Source organism: Protopterus annectens, chromosome 11.part0 (assembly GCF_019279795.1).
Source record: "Protopterus annectens isolate FY-2018-M chromosome 11.part0, PAN1.0, whole genome shotgun sequence".
Taxonomy (NCBI): Eukaryota; Metazoa; Chordata; order Ceratodontiformes; family Protopteridae; genus Protopterus; species Protopterus annectens.
The window spans coordinates 10,943,362-10,960,301 of NC_056745.1; the positions used below are offsets into that span (position 1 = coordinate 10,943,362).

General features: G+C 41.1%; 1 protein-coding gene across 2 annotated transcripts in view; it reads right to left on the reverse strand.

The window, feature by feature from the left end:
* The window catches only part of LOC122815119 (zinc finger protein OZF-like), a 178,488-nt gene that overhangs the window by 150,289 nt on the left and 11,259 nt on the right, over nt 1-16,940 (reverse strand). Inside the window, exon 2 of one of the 2 annotated variants that reach the window (XM_044087369.1) lies at nt 1,833-1,986. The exons of the other annotated variant lie outside the window; for it this stretch is intronic. Within the exon in view, the coding sequence (XP_043943304.1) occupies nt 1,833-1,844 (12 nt within the window). The 5' untranslated portion in view covers nt 1,845-1,986. The remainder of the gene's footprint in view (nt 1-1,832; nt 1,987-16,940) is intronic. 2 annotated transcript variants of the gene reach the window in all.

A 16,940-nucleotide genomic window follows, 5' to 3' on the forward strand; every position in this document is an offset into this window, starting at 1 on the left:
AGTTAACTTCACTTTCCTGTATAAATTCTTGTTATATGCTATTCGTGATGTACATTTTTGTCTTGAATGACTGTAATTGTAACTGGAGCTTTTCTCCTCGAGTCTCCACTGAAAACGGGGATTTGGCTCAGTTGGACCAACCCGGTTAACAAATGACAATAAATAAAGTCATAGTGTTCAAGCATAAATTATATGGTAAGCCTGCTAACAGGAAGGTGCTGCATTATTTACATAACAGATGATTATCATAACGATTATTAATATTGTTGAGGTCATGAAATATGGTAACAGATTATACTGGTGAAGGTGTAGGATAGTATGAGTAGAGAAGGCTAGGTTGTGACAGATGGGATAGTAGGAATAGATGTGGAAAAGGTATGAGTGTAACCTCAGGGGAGTTTGTGTAGAGGGTAGGGTAGGTTGGTAGTGGGACAGAGACAGTAGAGCTAGAAAAGGTACGAGAGTGCATTCGTATGGCTTATGTGTGCATATGATTTTTAAAGATACAGTTGTTAATGTATATGACATGTTCATAGGTTATAGGTATGTACTAGGCTAATGGCCCTGGAGCCTTTACAAGCTTAACCCATAGGATTACTCTGGCATCGTGCCACCCAACCTTAGTTCCCAGTGCCTCTGTCAAGTAGAGTCACTGGAGTGATCCCCGGGGTGAATTTTCTATTTCCCATCCACTCATCAAGAAGATGAAGAGGGCCAGAGGGCCAGCGAGGTGCTCTGCTTGACATGTATGGTAAGTCTATTTCATAGCATGGGCAGTCTCTGGGTTATGAACCTGTCCCTCCAGCATGTTCTGTTGATTGTGGTAATGAGATTGAGGTCTCTTGAGCGTGTGGTGTGGAGGGATTGGGATTTCTATAGATGTAGCATTTCTAACAGAGCTGGGTCAGACATGGCTTTGTATATGCTGAATGATGGTCTAAGTACATAGCCACATATTTCGCAGATGAAATGATGAAGTATTTCTCCACCAGGGTAACTAATGTAACCCCTTACTGTCCAACGTCCTTCTCTCCACCACCCATTGTCAATATTTCTTGGCAACTGAGCCTTCTTAGCTTCAGAGTGTGATATTTTTATCCTGAAAAGAAAAAAAAAATATATATATATATATATATATATATATATATATATATATATATATATATATATATATTTTTTTTTTTTTTGTCTGTATGACTAGCATTATTGTACCACCCACCATTATTATATGCTTTTAAATACAATGTCAAGGAACTTGCGTTTGAACTCCTATTGTAATTGCCATATGTACAAATGTATTAATTATGCAATCTTCCTTGGAGCTTTTCTCCCTGGGTCTCTGCTGAAAATGGGCCTCTGGCCCAGTCTGACACTCCCCGGTTATCATTCAAATGTAAATAAAATAAATAAATAAATAATATTTGTGTTTTAAATCAGAATCTGAACAAAATACATGATTTCTTTATTTCTTTTAAAGTTATATGTATCAGAAGTCATCAGACAGCATAACTAGGACAGCCGTGGAGGGTCATGCCTAGCTGTTACAGAACTGGAACTGCCAACCCATTAGCTTTTGTCAAAGATGTTCTGCCATTGTCTCTGTCTCAAACATCAAGCACATTCATTTACATAGGAGTCCCAATGTCTGCAGCTGCCTTTCAGATTGAATCACTAACATTTCCTTACAATGCCTCTCCCATGTATTGAAAACACTCTGGGTCATTGTTATTCAACTGCTGTCACATGGTGTGACTTCTGAAGTCATTCAGAGACATATTAAGGTTGTGTTTCCTGCTGAGGTGTTCTCTTGTAATCTTATTTGCATTAAATACCTTCATAGACATTCATTTCAGTTTGAATCCTGACAGCTCGTTTCTATTTCTCACTTCCACAGGCTCGTTTCCTTCTGTACTTCATCTCTGCCTTTTGAGTTACACATGCTTCACTCCAGGGCATCTTCTCACATGTCTTGATAATAGTGCATTTCTGAAAAATCAGACATGGCTATTACTCTGAATTTAATGATTTGTTTTGTGTCCACACAACAGATTCATTTTATTTATTTACTTTTTTAACTAGTGCTTGTTTTCAACTTTATCGAAGGTGGTGACAACAGACTGAATATATTGTGTAGAACTCAAAAAAACAAAAATATAGATGCTTGGTTGAAAAGGCATACATGTGTGTTTTAGGTTCATTGGTGTATTCTAGGCATGACCACTAAATGTAACCCACAGATTTGATTTATATAGAGGGGGACCAATTACATTGTCTTTAACACAGAATCACTTCTCTACGTCAAGTAACAGATGCATTACAAAGTGCATTTCATGTGGCATGTAATATGGTAATATGAAATGGGATTGGTTTCTAAACAATGCTTGACATTTGGACATTGAAGTCAACATTTTCTATGAAACACTTGACATATATATGTAAAATACACGATGGATTGCATAATTATAACATTTGCCAGTTTCTAAAAGACAAGTATGCTTTCATTGTGGCAATATACAATACAAGGCTAGAACTGCTGGTTTATGCAACAGAATTGAAGCATGCATTCAAAATATGGGTCATGTTGAACGACAGCGCCAGTGAAAACGTGGCAGAAATAAGTTGTACAGTAAACCCAGGATGCCTAATGATAAAAGAAGATAACCATTTTCATTTTAGTGCAAACATGAAATGGAAACATATAATATATGATGTAATGGCTTACGATTATATAGTATAGTTAATAATAACAGAAAAATCATCTGAGTCATCAGAAAAATTGTGAGATAAAGTTTAAAATGGAACTAGATTTAGCAGTTGCAAAATCTGATTTCTCTGCAAAACTATACAAAATATTATTTTCACGTACCCTTACAAGAGGCATCTGTGCTAAACATGTATCTGAAGAAGAAGAAGACGCCTCGTGAAGGTAAAATTCATGTGGTTGTGGAGTACAGATAAATGGCATAGTCTGCTTGTTTGTGATGAGAAGCCACAAGCTGCCAATACTCTTGGCAGATGCCAAGCACGTTTTTTGCCAAGGAAATGGACATGGAGTCAGAAAGTGAATTAAACAGTAAGGTTAGAGCAAAGTGTCAAGCGGCCAAGGTGGTACATTGTCTACATAGAAATAAGGTGGAGCTGGAATTGAGAAGGCTGGAAAATGTTGGTGCCTGTCTAAAGCAGAGTAATGTGAGTAGGCCAAGACCACATGATCTCCGGTTATAACAGGCGTAATGACAGATGTTTAAAGACATCAAGACCATTATTAAAGAAGGGAAACATTCAATACTACATCTCTTGCCATGAATAAAAGACATATTAGCTTCCATAACAAGGGATAGCATTTCATATGTGTAACACACCACACGTTTATTTACACATGGAACAGGAGGAATCCTCTAAACTATTGCTAACCTTAGGATTATCTTATTATAATCATGTTGTTTTTGGAGAAGCATCTGTACGAGCTGCTTGGCAGACAGAAAATGACTGTCCTCCAAGGAATGTCCTCCAAGGAATTTAGAATATGCACTATTACCAAGACAGTATCTTAATGACTGGTCAGAATGGTGGAAATCACCTGATGTCCCCATGTGATCATAGTTTTGCACTATTACCTCTCTGCATAGCTGTGATTGTCCCCATGTGATCATAGTTTTGCACTATTACCTCTCTGCTTAGCTGTGACATGCATTTCCTTACCTACTGGCACCATGTGCTTGTACTTCATGTCTACAGTTCCACTTCTTGGGTAGCACAAATCATCCTTTTACCTACTGACACCATGTGTTCATAGTTCTGCAGCATCACCTCCCTGTGCAGCTCTTTTTAGTGATTACTCACCATCTTCCATTCTTCGACTGAAAAATCAATAGTAACATCTTCAAAGGTTTCTGGGACCTCCAGCTTCACATTTAGAACTACTCTAGCATACAAAGTGAGTACAATACTATAATTCAATACAGAAGGTCTTTGGCTAACAAAGTTTGCAGATGACTGCAAACTAGGAGTCATAATTGAAACTCCTAACGATGTGGACATCCTACAAAAGGGCCTCACTGAGACAGGTGCCTGGTGTCAGAGGCATGGCCTCAAGCTCAATGCCAAAACGTGCATTGTCATCCCCTTTGGTAAAAACTCTGTACCCATGAACTACCACATAGGCGGTAGTGTACTTAACACCAAAAATGTGTTAAGAGACCTTGGGACACAGGTGGACAGTAGTCTCTCCTTTGATAATCACATCGCCACAGTAGTCAGGAAATCCTTCTACGTGGCACACCTCATCATAAAAGGTTTCTCATCCAGGAAAAAAAGAGGTCATTGTTCCCCTCTACTCATCACTCATTAGACCCATTATAGAATACAACATCCCTTTTGGTATGTACCTCACAAGGCATCTACAACAACTGGAAAGGCCACAGAAATACCTCAAAGGAGGATTACCTGTGGGATTGTACCACCTTGAGGATACCCGCTCACTCATAAATATCATTAAGCCCTATAGCAACTTGAAATCCCTGCGATCAGCCGACAAACTACTCGTCCAAACCCACAAAGCTAATAATGCTGCTGGTGAATCCGTTTGCCAACCTCAAACAGTATCTCAGAATGAACTGGCTCTGCCCATGTACCAATCCTGATTAAGTTAAATACTGAAAGGAGAATCTTTAAATATCAAAACAGGTAACTATTTCACCAAGCTCTGTATGCTATCTAATGTCTCCTGCCTTTAATTGGGTCTGACCATGTAAATTGTGTATCCCTATTAGGGAACACCATGAACCATTGTACATACTCACTTTGTTTTTTATTCTTTGTTGTAAATGTTGTTTTTATACTTTTTTATATTTTTTTAAATATTATCTTTGTAATTTGTGTAATTGGAGCTTTTCTCCCTGGGCCTCCACTGAAAATGGACATGTATCCAGTCGGACTATTCTGGTAAACAAATGTAAAATAAAATAAGTAAATAAATTATTGGTCTCAAACAGATGCCCTACGCAGACCATCTCAAAAAACTCCAGCTTTACTCCGTCGCATATCACCTACTCAGGGGCGATCTCTGCCTAACATACAAAGCTATGTCAAACCCAGAGCTGTTGGACATGCTCCACTTAAAGTATTTTCTTGCTGTACTTAACTGTTTTCCCCTAAACGCTGATTTCTCCAGCACTTATTGTGATTTAAAAGCTTATTTTTTCACATATTGTACCTATTTGACTGCCTGCACTTTTAAAAAGTTGTTTTTTGTTTAAATAAATTGTTTAATTGTTGTAGGCTACACACTAATGTGCAATAAATAGCCTTTTCTGATAGCTTGTAGTCGTTTAAAGCTGTTTTAAGTGTACTTTTTACTGTTTTTGCCTTATCTTTTCAAAAAAAAAATTTCTTGTTTCCTGCCTTTCTAAGCTAGTATAGTCCAGTTTTCAGGCTAGTGCTGAATTCAGGGCTGTGTTACAAGTTTCTGAGTTGCCCATACCTTACTTGGATAGAGGGAAGTTTCTCTGTTCACCTGTGAGAGAGGGGAACTTTGAGCAGCCACCTGTCCCTGGAGGAGTGGTTCCAGCCCAGAAATTAGTAGTTTAAAACTGCGTTTGCACGGATTTGTGCGTCGGACAGCACCGGTTAGCTAGGGTTAAATTATTCCCGGCTCCACTAAGTCTCCTCTTCAGTTTTTCACTTGAAACTAGTCTAACTCTCAACCTAAGCACTCAAAAAGCATCCTACAGTCCAGCACTTGCTCAGACCTAATAGCAAGCACTAATATACCCCGACACTTGATTGCCCAGCAGGGCAAGGCTCTTTATCCACCCCTCGCCAACCAATCGACTAAGCAGCTCACCCTACTATTCAGACATGACCAAAGGACAACTTCAGGTGCACTCTCCAGTACAGCTGGTGAATCTGGGTATCCTGAGGCAATGTTAGAACTGCCTCATGTACACAGACAGCCCTCTCCTCCTACCACAAAACACTAACATATGCGAGATATGCAATTATACAGCCAAACTGGAGGCTAAGGTCTCTCCACCCAAGATTGGAACAGACAGTCATGAGGAGAAGGTTAACACTTGCACCACACCTCCAGCCTCACATAGACCTACTAAACCAGCACCGGCAAAAAATACACATAAATAGACTAAATCATACTTGGAGGTTCTAAATAAAAACCTGCAAAAGTATCAGAGAGCTCCAAAGCAGACACCCACAAAACCTGCACCTCCCATCACAAACCAGACAACACATAAAACACAAAATCAATGTGCCGCACAATCACAGCCCTTAAGGTGAAATAACATACCTAACACACTAGTAATAGGTGACTCAATAGTCAGGCACACTGACGCCCCACTCACTAGGCTGGAAAAGGAGAAGGTTACTGTTAGCTGCCTATCAGGAGCCAGAATCCGCCACATAACGCAAGCACTCAGGTCACTCCAGAACAAGTACAAATATGACTCTGTCATTGTTCATGTTGGTGTGAATGACCTGAGATGTACCCTGGACTACATGAAAAGAGACATGAAAGAGCTCTCTGATCATGTAGCCCAGGCTGGTATGACCCTACCTTGAGTAGCATCCTGCCCTCACCAAGAATGATACCTCAGTATAAAGAAAAAATGATCAATTTCAACAATTGGCTAAGTTTCTGGTGTCATTCAAAGGGGATCCAGTGTCTGTCAGCCTGGGATGACATGCTCGACAAGCCGCATTGCTTCGCAAGAGATGGCTTGCACCTGTCATCACTTGGCTTTCGAATACTGGCCAAGGCTCTTGCTGCCCCCATAGTGCCTTTTTTAGGCAAGGCTCAAAATTCAAACCCACCACTGTAAACAGCACAAGTAAAAAAATGAGGGTTATGCTACTTAACGCCAGGAGTTTAAATCTCAAAATGCATGTGCTCGAAGCACTCCTAAGTATGGAGAACGTTGACATCTGTGCAGTAACTGAAACCTGGTTCAAGGCTCCAGAGAGCACTCCAGCACTACTGGGCTACAACTCATACCACACATTTCGGCCACAGAACATGGACCGAAACACAAAAGGAGGGGGTGTATTCATATTCATCAAGGATACTCACACCTCCAGGTTAGTGGTGCAGCATGATACCTCTCAGATCATCCATGTGCAACTAATATTGGGCAAATCTGCAATGCAAATTGTGACCTGCTACAGATCAACCTCCATGATCCAGGACCACCACTCCGCCTTTCTGGAGACACTGGAAAACATGAAGGTCCTACCGAACAACCTGATATTGGGCAATTTCAATTACCCTACCATTAACTGGGAAAACTACTTCAGTATAAACTCAATGCTTCCTAGAATTTATCAATTCAAATGCCCTGGATCAGCTGGTAAACTCCCCTACCAGAGGCCACAACATATTGGACCTGGTCATCACCAACATGGGCAACAGGTGTTCCATACAGGAGGTCAACCCATCACTGGTCAGATCAGACATAAACTAAGCACTCTGGATGTCCACACCCCACCACCACCCCCAACCAAGGAAACTACAATGAAAAACTTTTCTAAAGCAAACTTCACCTTACTTAAGGCAGAGGTGGTAAGTTTCACAGCCGCTACGCTAAAGGATAACACTGCCCAAGTTGCAGAATCCTTTACAATTGCACTCTATGAGCACTCACTACCCTAAGAGCTGGAAACCAGTCTGGTGGACCTCTGCCATAAACAAGTTATACAACAGAAGGAGGAAACTAGTTCAGAAAAAAAGCAAATCCGAAAAAGGAAAGACATCCCTAATCAGTATCAATAAGAAATGAAGGTCCCTCATAAAATCATCCAAGGCTAACTTCGAAAGAAAAATAGCCAAGGATTCAAAAGATAACCACAAAGCCTTCTTTAGCTATGTTAAGAATCTAAGTGGCAACTCGCAGATGTGCACTGAACTAGTGCAAAATAGCACAAAATATACTGAACCTACTGATATTGCCAACATCCTGGCAGATAGACTCAGTTCAAACTTCACCTCCCTCTCACCTTCAAAAGAGCCCACAACAATACTGGAAAAGTGTAGTGTCCCAAAAAAATCACAGATGCACAGGTGAAAAAAGCCCTTTCAAAAGTCAAAAACACAGCATCAATGGGGCCAGATGGTGTCCCAGGCTGCGTCTTGCATGAACTACAGAATGAACTAACCCCCCACCTAAACACGCTGTTCAACCTCAGCCTCTCCACAGGCTACGTGCCCATAGAATGGTGCACAGCAACGGTTATTCCGCTCCACAAAGGAGGGGCCACAACTGACCCTAGTAACTATCACCCCATAAGCCTGACTAGCCTGGTCTGCAAGGCTATGGAGCGCATCATCACGGAACTCATTAACAATGACATTGGGAATCTCCAAACACTTGACCTAACCCAGTTCGGCTTTGTTAAGGGCAGATCATGCCTACTAAACCTGGTTGACTTCTTCGAGACAGTCACCAAGGTCATAGATGAGGGAAAGGTGGTTCACACAGCCTACCTTGATCTCGCCAAGGCGTTTGACACCATTCCTCACTCGGGTATTATAGAAAAACTCACCAGCCTGAACATAAACCCCTACATCACAAGATGGGTTGCCAACTGGCTTACAGACAGAACTCACACAGCCAGAACAGCGGGCTCCAGCTCCGACTCTAAACCAGTCACAAATGGTGTCCCGCAAGGCTCAGTTCTGGGATCCCTACTGTTCGGCATATATTTCTCAGAAGTACAGGCAAACACAGGAGGACTATGGCTAACCAAGTTCACTGATGACTGCAAACTGGGAGCCATAACTGACTCTCTGGCTGAAACGGACATCCTCCAAAAAGGCCTTACTGAGACAGACACCTGGTGACAAAGTCATGGCCTCAAGCTAAATGACAAAAAATGCATAGTCATCCCATATGGGAAAACAAAACATCCACAAATTACCACATAGGCGGCAGCCCCCTTAATACAGAAGAGGTAATAAGAGATCTGGGGATCCAGGTAGATAGTAATTTCTCCTTTGACAATCATATTGCCAAAGTAGTTAGGAAATCCTTCTATGTGGCCCATCTAATTACTAAGGGGTTCACATCTAGAAATAAAGAGGTTATAGTGCCCCTCTACTCGTCACTCATCAGAACCATCATAGAGTACAATGCCCCATTTGGGATGTACCTCACAAGACACTTCCAACAGCTGGAAAGACCACAAAAGCACCTCACCAAGAGGATTACTGGCCTCAAACATATGTCCTATGCAGCCCGACTGAAAAAACTCTGGCTGTACTCAGTAGCATATCGCTTACTCAGAGGTGATCTCTGCCTGACGTACAAAGCCATGTCCAACTCAGAATTGATGGACATGCTCCACATAAAGAAATCCATGTCACTGCGAGCCACGCGCTCTAGTGAGCTAAACCTCGCCACAACAATAAATAGAACATGCTGGAGGGATAGAGTCCTGTCACAGAGACTCCCCATGCTTTGGAACAAAATTCCTGACTACATTAGGCAGAGCCCCTCACTAACACTCTTCAAGAGAAGCCTTGATGAGTGGATGGGTAACAGAAAATACACCCCTGGGATCACTTCATTGGCTCTGCTTGACAGAGGCTCAGTTAATTAATCAATGGGGCGGCAAAAGCCGACACACTCTGGCTAGGCTTATAAATGCCCTCGGGCAGATAGCCTAGTACCTACCTATGAACCTATATATATATATATATGTGTGTGTGTGTGTGTGTGTGTGTGTGTGTGTGTGTGTGTGTGTGTGTGTGTGTATTTTTTCTTTTTGTATTTTTCATTTTGTTTACCGGGAGTGGCCGATTGAGCTGGAGACCCATTTTCAGCAGAGGTCTGGGGAGAAAAGCTCTATATTATACAAAAAGCAGGTAACAAAAAATTTCCAGAAAGTATGACTATAAACAAATTTTAAAAATACATAAAATAGTACAATAATTTATAACAAAGAATAGAGGTAGGATAGTTAAAACAACACGAGACATGGAATGTATTCATAGATAGTTCACCAAAAACGTCCTGTGACTCATATATATAAATATATATATATATATACACACACACACATTATATATATATATATATATATATATATATATATATATATATATATATATATATATATATATATATATATATATATTCATTGTCCACACAAGTATCCCTACTTTTGGCTTACACATTTGCTCTGACATAGTACAATCTATAATGATTTTCAAAAAGGTATTGGATTCTCATGAACAAATGTTGTTGTTGTCTTTCGGATTTTCCCGGTTAGGGGTAGCCACAGCGGAACTCCGGTCCTCTAATGATTGGCAGTAGATTTTCATGAACACGAGGTGCCAGCTCGACATTCAACCTGCAACAAAGGCACGCCCATTTACGCATATCTTTCGAACACCCACCCAACTGCAGGGAGGACATGCAGACTCCACACACAAGGCACTCCCCGCACTCCAGCCGAGAATCAAACGGGAGAACCCCTTACTGTGAGGCAACAATGCTACCGCTGCACCACCGCGGAAGTCATTTTTATGAACAAATAATGACATTTGTTGCACTTAATAACACTGTTTCATATTTGGGATGTCAATTCATGCAGTTTTATGTTGTGAGCTTACTAAATTAGTAGTACTGCAATTTTGAAAAGTTTTTGATTTGGAAGCTTTCTACATGAGTCCATGCTGAGAGGACGATAAATATGTTTGCAAGTGTACAACTAAGACACGTTGCATAAGGCAATCATAACAGAAAGTAGAGGGTCCCGTAAGAGGACTGGGAGGTGATATTTGTGTTTTCTTTTCTTTTTTAACTCATAATTCCTGAGAAAGTGCTAGTCAAAAGTCAGGAGTAAAGAAACATATGAAGGAAAAGTTTCAGTGACACACCAGGCTGTGATTTCTTTGATGTCTGTTGTCATGTAAATCTGATTAAGTATCTGGGCCTAGCCAAGCTGGAAATGTGAGATTCTGGCTCATTGAAGGAGGGGAGATGGGAGGGGTAACTTGGTCAGATACTGCAACTAACAAAACTGCTCTTTGTATAAAGTCTTTTTTTTATCTCAGTAGTTTGTTGACACTTTTGCAAGCTTTTTTCAGAGAATGTGTAGTACATTAGTAGGAACAACATTTGTAAAACTCAGTGCAGACCAGCCACTGACACATGATCTGCAGACTCTTAAACGTAGCAGGTTTTCTTCAGGTTTTCCATTTTAATTGAATGGAAGTCTGATTTGACAACAAAGGGCTAGTTTTTCTCACAATCAGGGCTATTGTACTGCATTTTGGGACAGATTTAGCCTTCTAAAGGTAAATACTCTCATCAGGATGTCTGCCCCTATGAGGGCAGACAAGGATTAAAAAAAATAGGAACGAATACTTATTTTGTTGCAAACAGCTTTGAGAGGTGCAGAAATCCATGACTAGATAAAAAAAAAAGTTTTTCATTTGCTCATAGTAGTCTTTTAAATACATGCAGGATTGATGTAATTGATTGAATGTGGGATACAGTTCCACAGTTTGGCTATGGAGTATGAGAATAGACACTGTCCACATTTTTTTTTAAGTTTAGAGATTTCAAGCTGTTTCTTGTCTTGAGAGCACAGAGATTTGTTTTGGGAGATACTGAAGTACTAGAAAGAGAGAAAGGCAGGCGTAAGTGGGTCATGTGGAAAGCCTTAAGTACAACAGAGGCAACATGGTGGTCAAAGGTCAGGTTGCTGTCAACCTGGGTGCCCAAGTCCCTCACGACTGATCCATGCTTAGTACTTTGTTATTAATGTCATAATTAGTGTGGACATCATTTTCTCAAAAGGGGATAATGATACATTTCTTGGCATTAAGTTTGAGGCCATGGTTCTCACACCGGTCATTAGTTTGGGAAAGGCCCTCTTGCAGGATGTTCACATCACTAGGGGAATTTAAGACAGTGCCCAGCTTGCAGTCATCTGCAAACTTGGTCAGCCACAAACCACTGGTTTTGACTTGCAACTCAGAAAAGTATATCCCAAATAGTAGAGGCCCCTGTACTGATCCTTGGGGTACACTGCTCATTATGGGTCTACTACTAAAGGTGGCTTCCTCTATTTTGACTGAGTGGGTTCTATCATTGAGCCAGTTTGCTACCCATCTGGTAACATACGGGTTGAGGTCTAGCTAGGGGAGTTTATCTATTATGCCTGAGTGGGAAATAGTGTCAAAGGCTTTGGCTAGGTCAAAGTAGGTGGTGTGCACCGTCTTCCCCTCGTCCATGGCTTTGGTGACTGTTTCAATGAAATCAACCAAGTTTAAAAGCCATGATCTCCCTTTGACAAAACCAAACTGTGTGGGGTCAAGCTTTTAGATGTTTCCAATGTCCTTGTTTATAAAGTCCATGATAATGCATCCCATGGCCTTGCAGAACAGGCTACTTAGGCTGTTGGGCCTATAATTGCCTTGGTCAGTGGACGCTCCAACTTTGTGTAGAGGGATGACAGTGGCTTTCCTCCATTTGGCTGGGATGAAGCCAGTGCTCAGGCTTTGGTTGAATGGTATGCCTAATGGAGCTGAGAGCTCATACTTGAGTTCATGTAGTGCACAGCCAGGGATGTTGTCAGGTCCCATGGAGACTGCATTTTTTGCCTCTGAGAGGGCATTAAAGACCTGCTCCTTAGTGATGAGGGGAGAGGGGCAGGTGCTGGGGATGTCCTGGTTTACTGACTGAGGACTGGGGGGGGGTGACATTTTCAGTGACCTGTCTGCAGGTTAGCTATACCTACTGCTTTTGTGAATGTGGTGTTCTTGTCCACCAGTTTAGTGCAGGTTTGGGTGTTACCTTTGAGATTGTGGACGCATGTGAAGAAGGCCTTGTGATTGTCCTTGGTGGATGTGGCCAATATGGATTCAAAGTTAGCCTTAGAGGATTTCACCAGTGACCTTATTTGCTTGTTCAGACAAAGGAGACATTGCTTACAACTTGGCACCTGCTCCTTCTTGGTTCTGGACAGCAATTTTTTTTCCTTTTATCATACAGTCTGTTTATTGCTGCTGTCCACAAGACAGGTTTACTCTTCCTTGAGGAAGATGATTTGGTTCTGTCAGGTATTGCTGAGTCCATACAGGCATGTAGGCGCTCATGTAGATTTTTGGTGTTGGCCTGGACATTAGTGCTAGTTCCTACTGAAGGGACAGTGGCTGTGAAGCTGCTTACACCTGCTCTCAGGAGATTGTAGTCAGCTTTGGAAAAGTTTGTTTTGTTTGAACTGACAAGTGGGGGGTCAGGAGAGGTGGTGACTTTGAAAGTGATCACTTTATGGTCATATCTTACCAAGGAGGATGACACTGTAGGAGTGCTACAGTGGCTACTCATGTTGGTTATTTTTACCTCTTGAGGAGTGTCAACCAGCTGATCCAAGGCACTGGCATTGACGAAGTCAAGGAATCTTTGGGCATTCATGTTTGGGCTAGAACAGGTCTTCCACTCTATGGTTGTCACCCAAGATCAGGGTAGAGGGTTGAATCTTGATGGATTCAAGTAAGTCCAGATAGGTGGAGTGGGCATCCTGAGTCATGGTTGGGGGTCTGTAGCTAGCTAGGATTTGAATAGGTGTTTGTCAACAGTTAACTGCACTTGCAGTGTCTCCTGTGTGCCCTATAGCTTGACCGGCCTGGAGGTGTCTATGTGTTAGATAAATATTGAAACTCCACCTCCTTTGGCTTTGTAGCCCTCAATTTGTGGTCTGAAAGTATGGTAGGATGACTAACCTGGTAAGGCTGGGCTGCTCTTTGTAGCTTTGAATCAGGTTTCAGTAACTGCAGAAATGTCAGCATCCTCCAGGGTGAGGAACGCTCGCAATGAGTGCAGTTTCATGCTAAGACTCCCAGCATTTAGCAGCATGACCTTTAAATTCCATTTAAAATAATTTTTCACATTGTTAATTTTGTGCTCATGACTTTGCCTAGAAAGGCACTATGGGGGAGGCAAGAGCCTTTTCCAGAAGCCTAGGGGAGACAGATGAAGGCTAACTCTGGCAAAGCATCGTTGTCTGTCAGTCATGTCCTCCTAGGCTGTCAGGTACTGGATCTCCTTGGAATGACACCAGAAACTAAGCCAATTGTTAAAGTCAATCATTTTGTGTTTGTATTGAGGCATCATACTGGGTGACGGTAGGATGCTGCTTAAGGCTAAGGACCTACTTGCCTGGGACACATATTCAGTGAGCTCAATCATGTCTCTCTTCATATAGTCCAGGGAGGTACATCTCAAGTCATTCACACCAACATGGACTATGACAGAATCATAACAGTACCTATTGTTAAGAGACATGTATGGGTTCAAAGAGCTAATCTCTTCTTCTACCTCTTGTTGGGGTTGGAGACAAATGTCCACTTGAGGATATAATTTTTATGATTCAATTTGTTGAGTTGGGTAGGAGAAGAGATTAGTCATTTGAACCCATACAAGTTAAGATTAGCAGTTGGATTGTTAGATGTGACAGAGAGGTAGTCAATGTTATTGTTTTCTAGGATAATGGTTTCAGTAGTAATATTTATAGTTATCCAGCAAAGAATGTCTTCTAACAATCTAACACTATTATTTGGTACGTATAGGACAACTACACATAACTTCTTATGTTTATTAACATTCAAAGCCAAATAAGGCAGACTGTGGGGAGTGGGGTAAAGAGCTCCTGGTGAGAGGAGGAAACATGCCAACATGATTACCCCTGTAATGCAGCTAGGAGGAGTCCTCCCTGGAGGAAGCCTTGAAAAAGCCTCTACAGAGTGGGAACCACAGTACAGCCTTGAAAAAGGCTCTTAAGGAGTGCCCCCTGTAGTGGCCTCGGGGAGGGCTGTAGATAATCAAACCGTAGTAGCCTTGAGAAAGGCTGTAGATAATCCAACCATAGTAGCCTTGAGAAAGGCTGTGCGACCTTTTGTATAGCCTTCAATAAGGCTCCCAGCTGGTGTGCTCTCTGCTGGGGAGTCCGGTAGCCTTCAAAAAGGCTGTGGTGATGGGTCCTGTATGTCTGATTCAACCTATAAAGCCTTGAAAAAAGCTCTAGATGGTGGTGTTTCTCCAAGTGTGGTCAGGCCTAGGCTTCCCTGGGGTGGTCTGCCTTCCCGGTGGCTCAGTCTAGTGTCTGGGGGTGGTGGGAGGTAGTAGCCAGCGGTTAGGGCAAAATCTCATTGAGGGCAATCAGGAAAAATGTGTGTCCAGGCTCCTGTTGGTGGTAGGCTTGTCCGTAGAGAACAGAGTAGTGAGAAGCTAAAAGCAGCAAAAGGCAAAGAAGTACAATAGGAGCATGTAAAACAAAAGACAGACTCGGTCCTCAGAAAAACAGTTCATTTTAGGAGCCTGGGCACACATTTTTCCCTTCCTTTCTTATTTCTCCTTGTCTGAAGCAGTTACTAAACAAATTTCAGCTATGAGCTAGTATTTGTATACAATCAACATTGATTCAGAGCACTCAACTATCTCTTTGGTGTGATTTTATTTTTCTATACAAGTGTCCCTGCAAGGAAATAGATATGCATGTAACAGTGACGTTTGCAGTTTGAGCACCAGTCTTTGGGCTATATTTGTATGTACATTTAAATATTACGGCAGCCTAAAACAAAGGACTTTGTGCACTATAATAGCTCCATTTTCTTAGACCACAGCAGTCCCACTGGGATTTTCTTTTAACTATGCTCATTTAATTGGTTTTAGCAGTCCATTGTCTCCCTTCCTTAAGTTTATTTATCTTCTTGTGTAATCATTTTTGAGTTCTCAGCCAGTATTTTTCCAGAGATAAACTAATGCATTCTTGCTTACTTTTTTCCCCTGATTTTCTGGTCTGTGGGGGCTGAGGTAGGCTTTTGGACTTTGCATTTCAACATCTATAGAAACCTGCTTACATTACACAGTTGTTCAAATGGTCAAGTGCAATATTTTACTGTTATCACCATTAGTCAGATCAGAGTGATAATGGTCTAACTCTCCTACTAAAACTGTGTCCTACAACAACAAAACCAAGACATTCATCTACTAGCACACAGACCTTTTAAACTGAGTTGTTCGTTTTACTTAACTCTCAGTGGATTTGTGGCTGCTTAAGTTAAGCCAGTGACTGTTTTTTCTGTCTCTTGACAAGTTTTCAACCCACTTCATTCATACTCACTAATGCTTGGGCTCACTGCACTCCCCTACCCTACCCCCAAATCTCACCCATCCCATTTTACTCTACATTTATATTTCCAAAGCACCATCCACATATTACTCATAATAATACAATTACTCTCAATAGTAACACCAACTTTACTTTACCACCCAGACTCTCTCACAAATAGCTGTAGAAGGTAAGGATTAAGACAAATTACAACCACTACCCTCCAAACATTTGTTTATCCTAATTTAAAACAAAGATAAAAAACAAGTTAAATAAGATGCCCCAAAGTCAAATTATTTTGCTATTTCTCCTCACTCTACTAACTTTTATCACCAATTATCAAATCTCCTCCTTCATATACTTAGGACTTCAACTAATCCCCTCAAAGAATATCAACATCTACTCAGCCTGTCTTTCTCTATAACACCCTATCTCTAAAAACAAACCACATCTGATTTATTTATCTATAAATATCTTAAAAGTAAGCATCCAAATTTACGATCAAATACAAAACCAATACTTTATATTACTTTCAATTGTTACTGCTGCCCTGCATTGCTACCTTTTGGAATATTACACTTGAATGTGATTTATACATACCTCATGCAGTACACCATTAGTATTTTTTTTTTTTTTTTTTTTTTTTGTGGGGGTGGTTCTTTTTGCAAAAATAAGTATTCTTATGTGTGTAAGCATCAACGTTTATAAAATATTAAGTGATTTGAGCTGATAAAGTGTGCCAGGTGATGTAACATTGGCAGGGGATTATACCTTATGGCTGTGCAAACTCACATGTATATGACTCCATT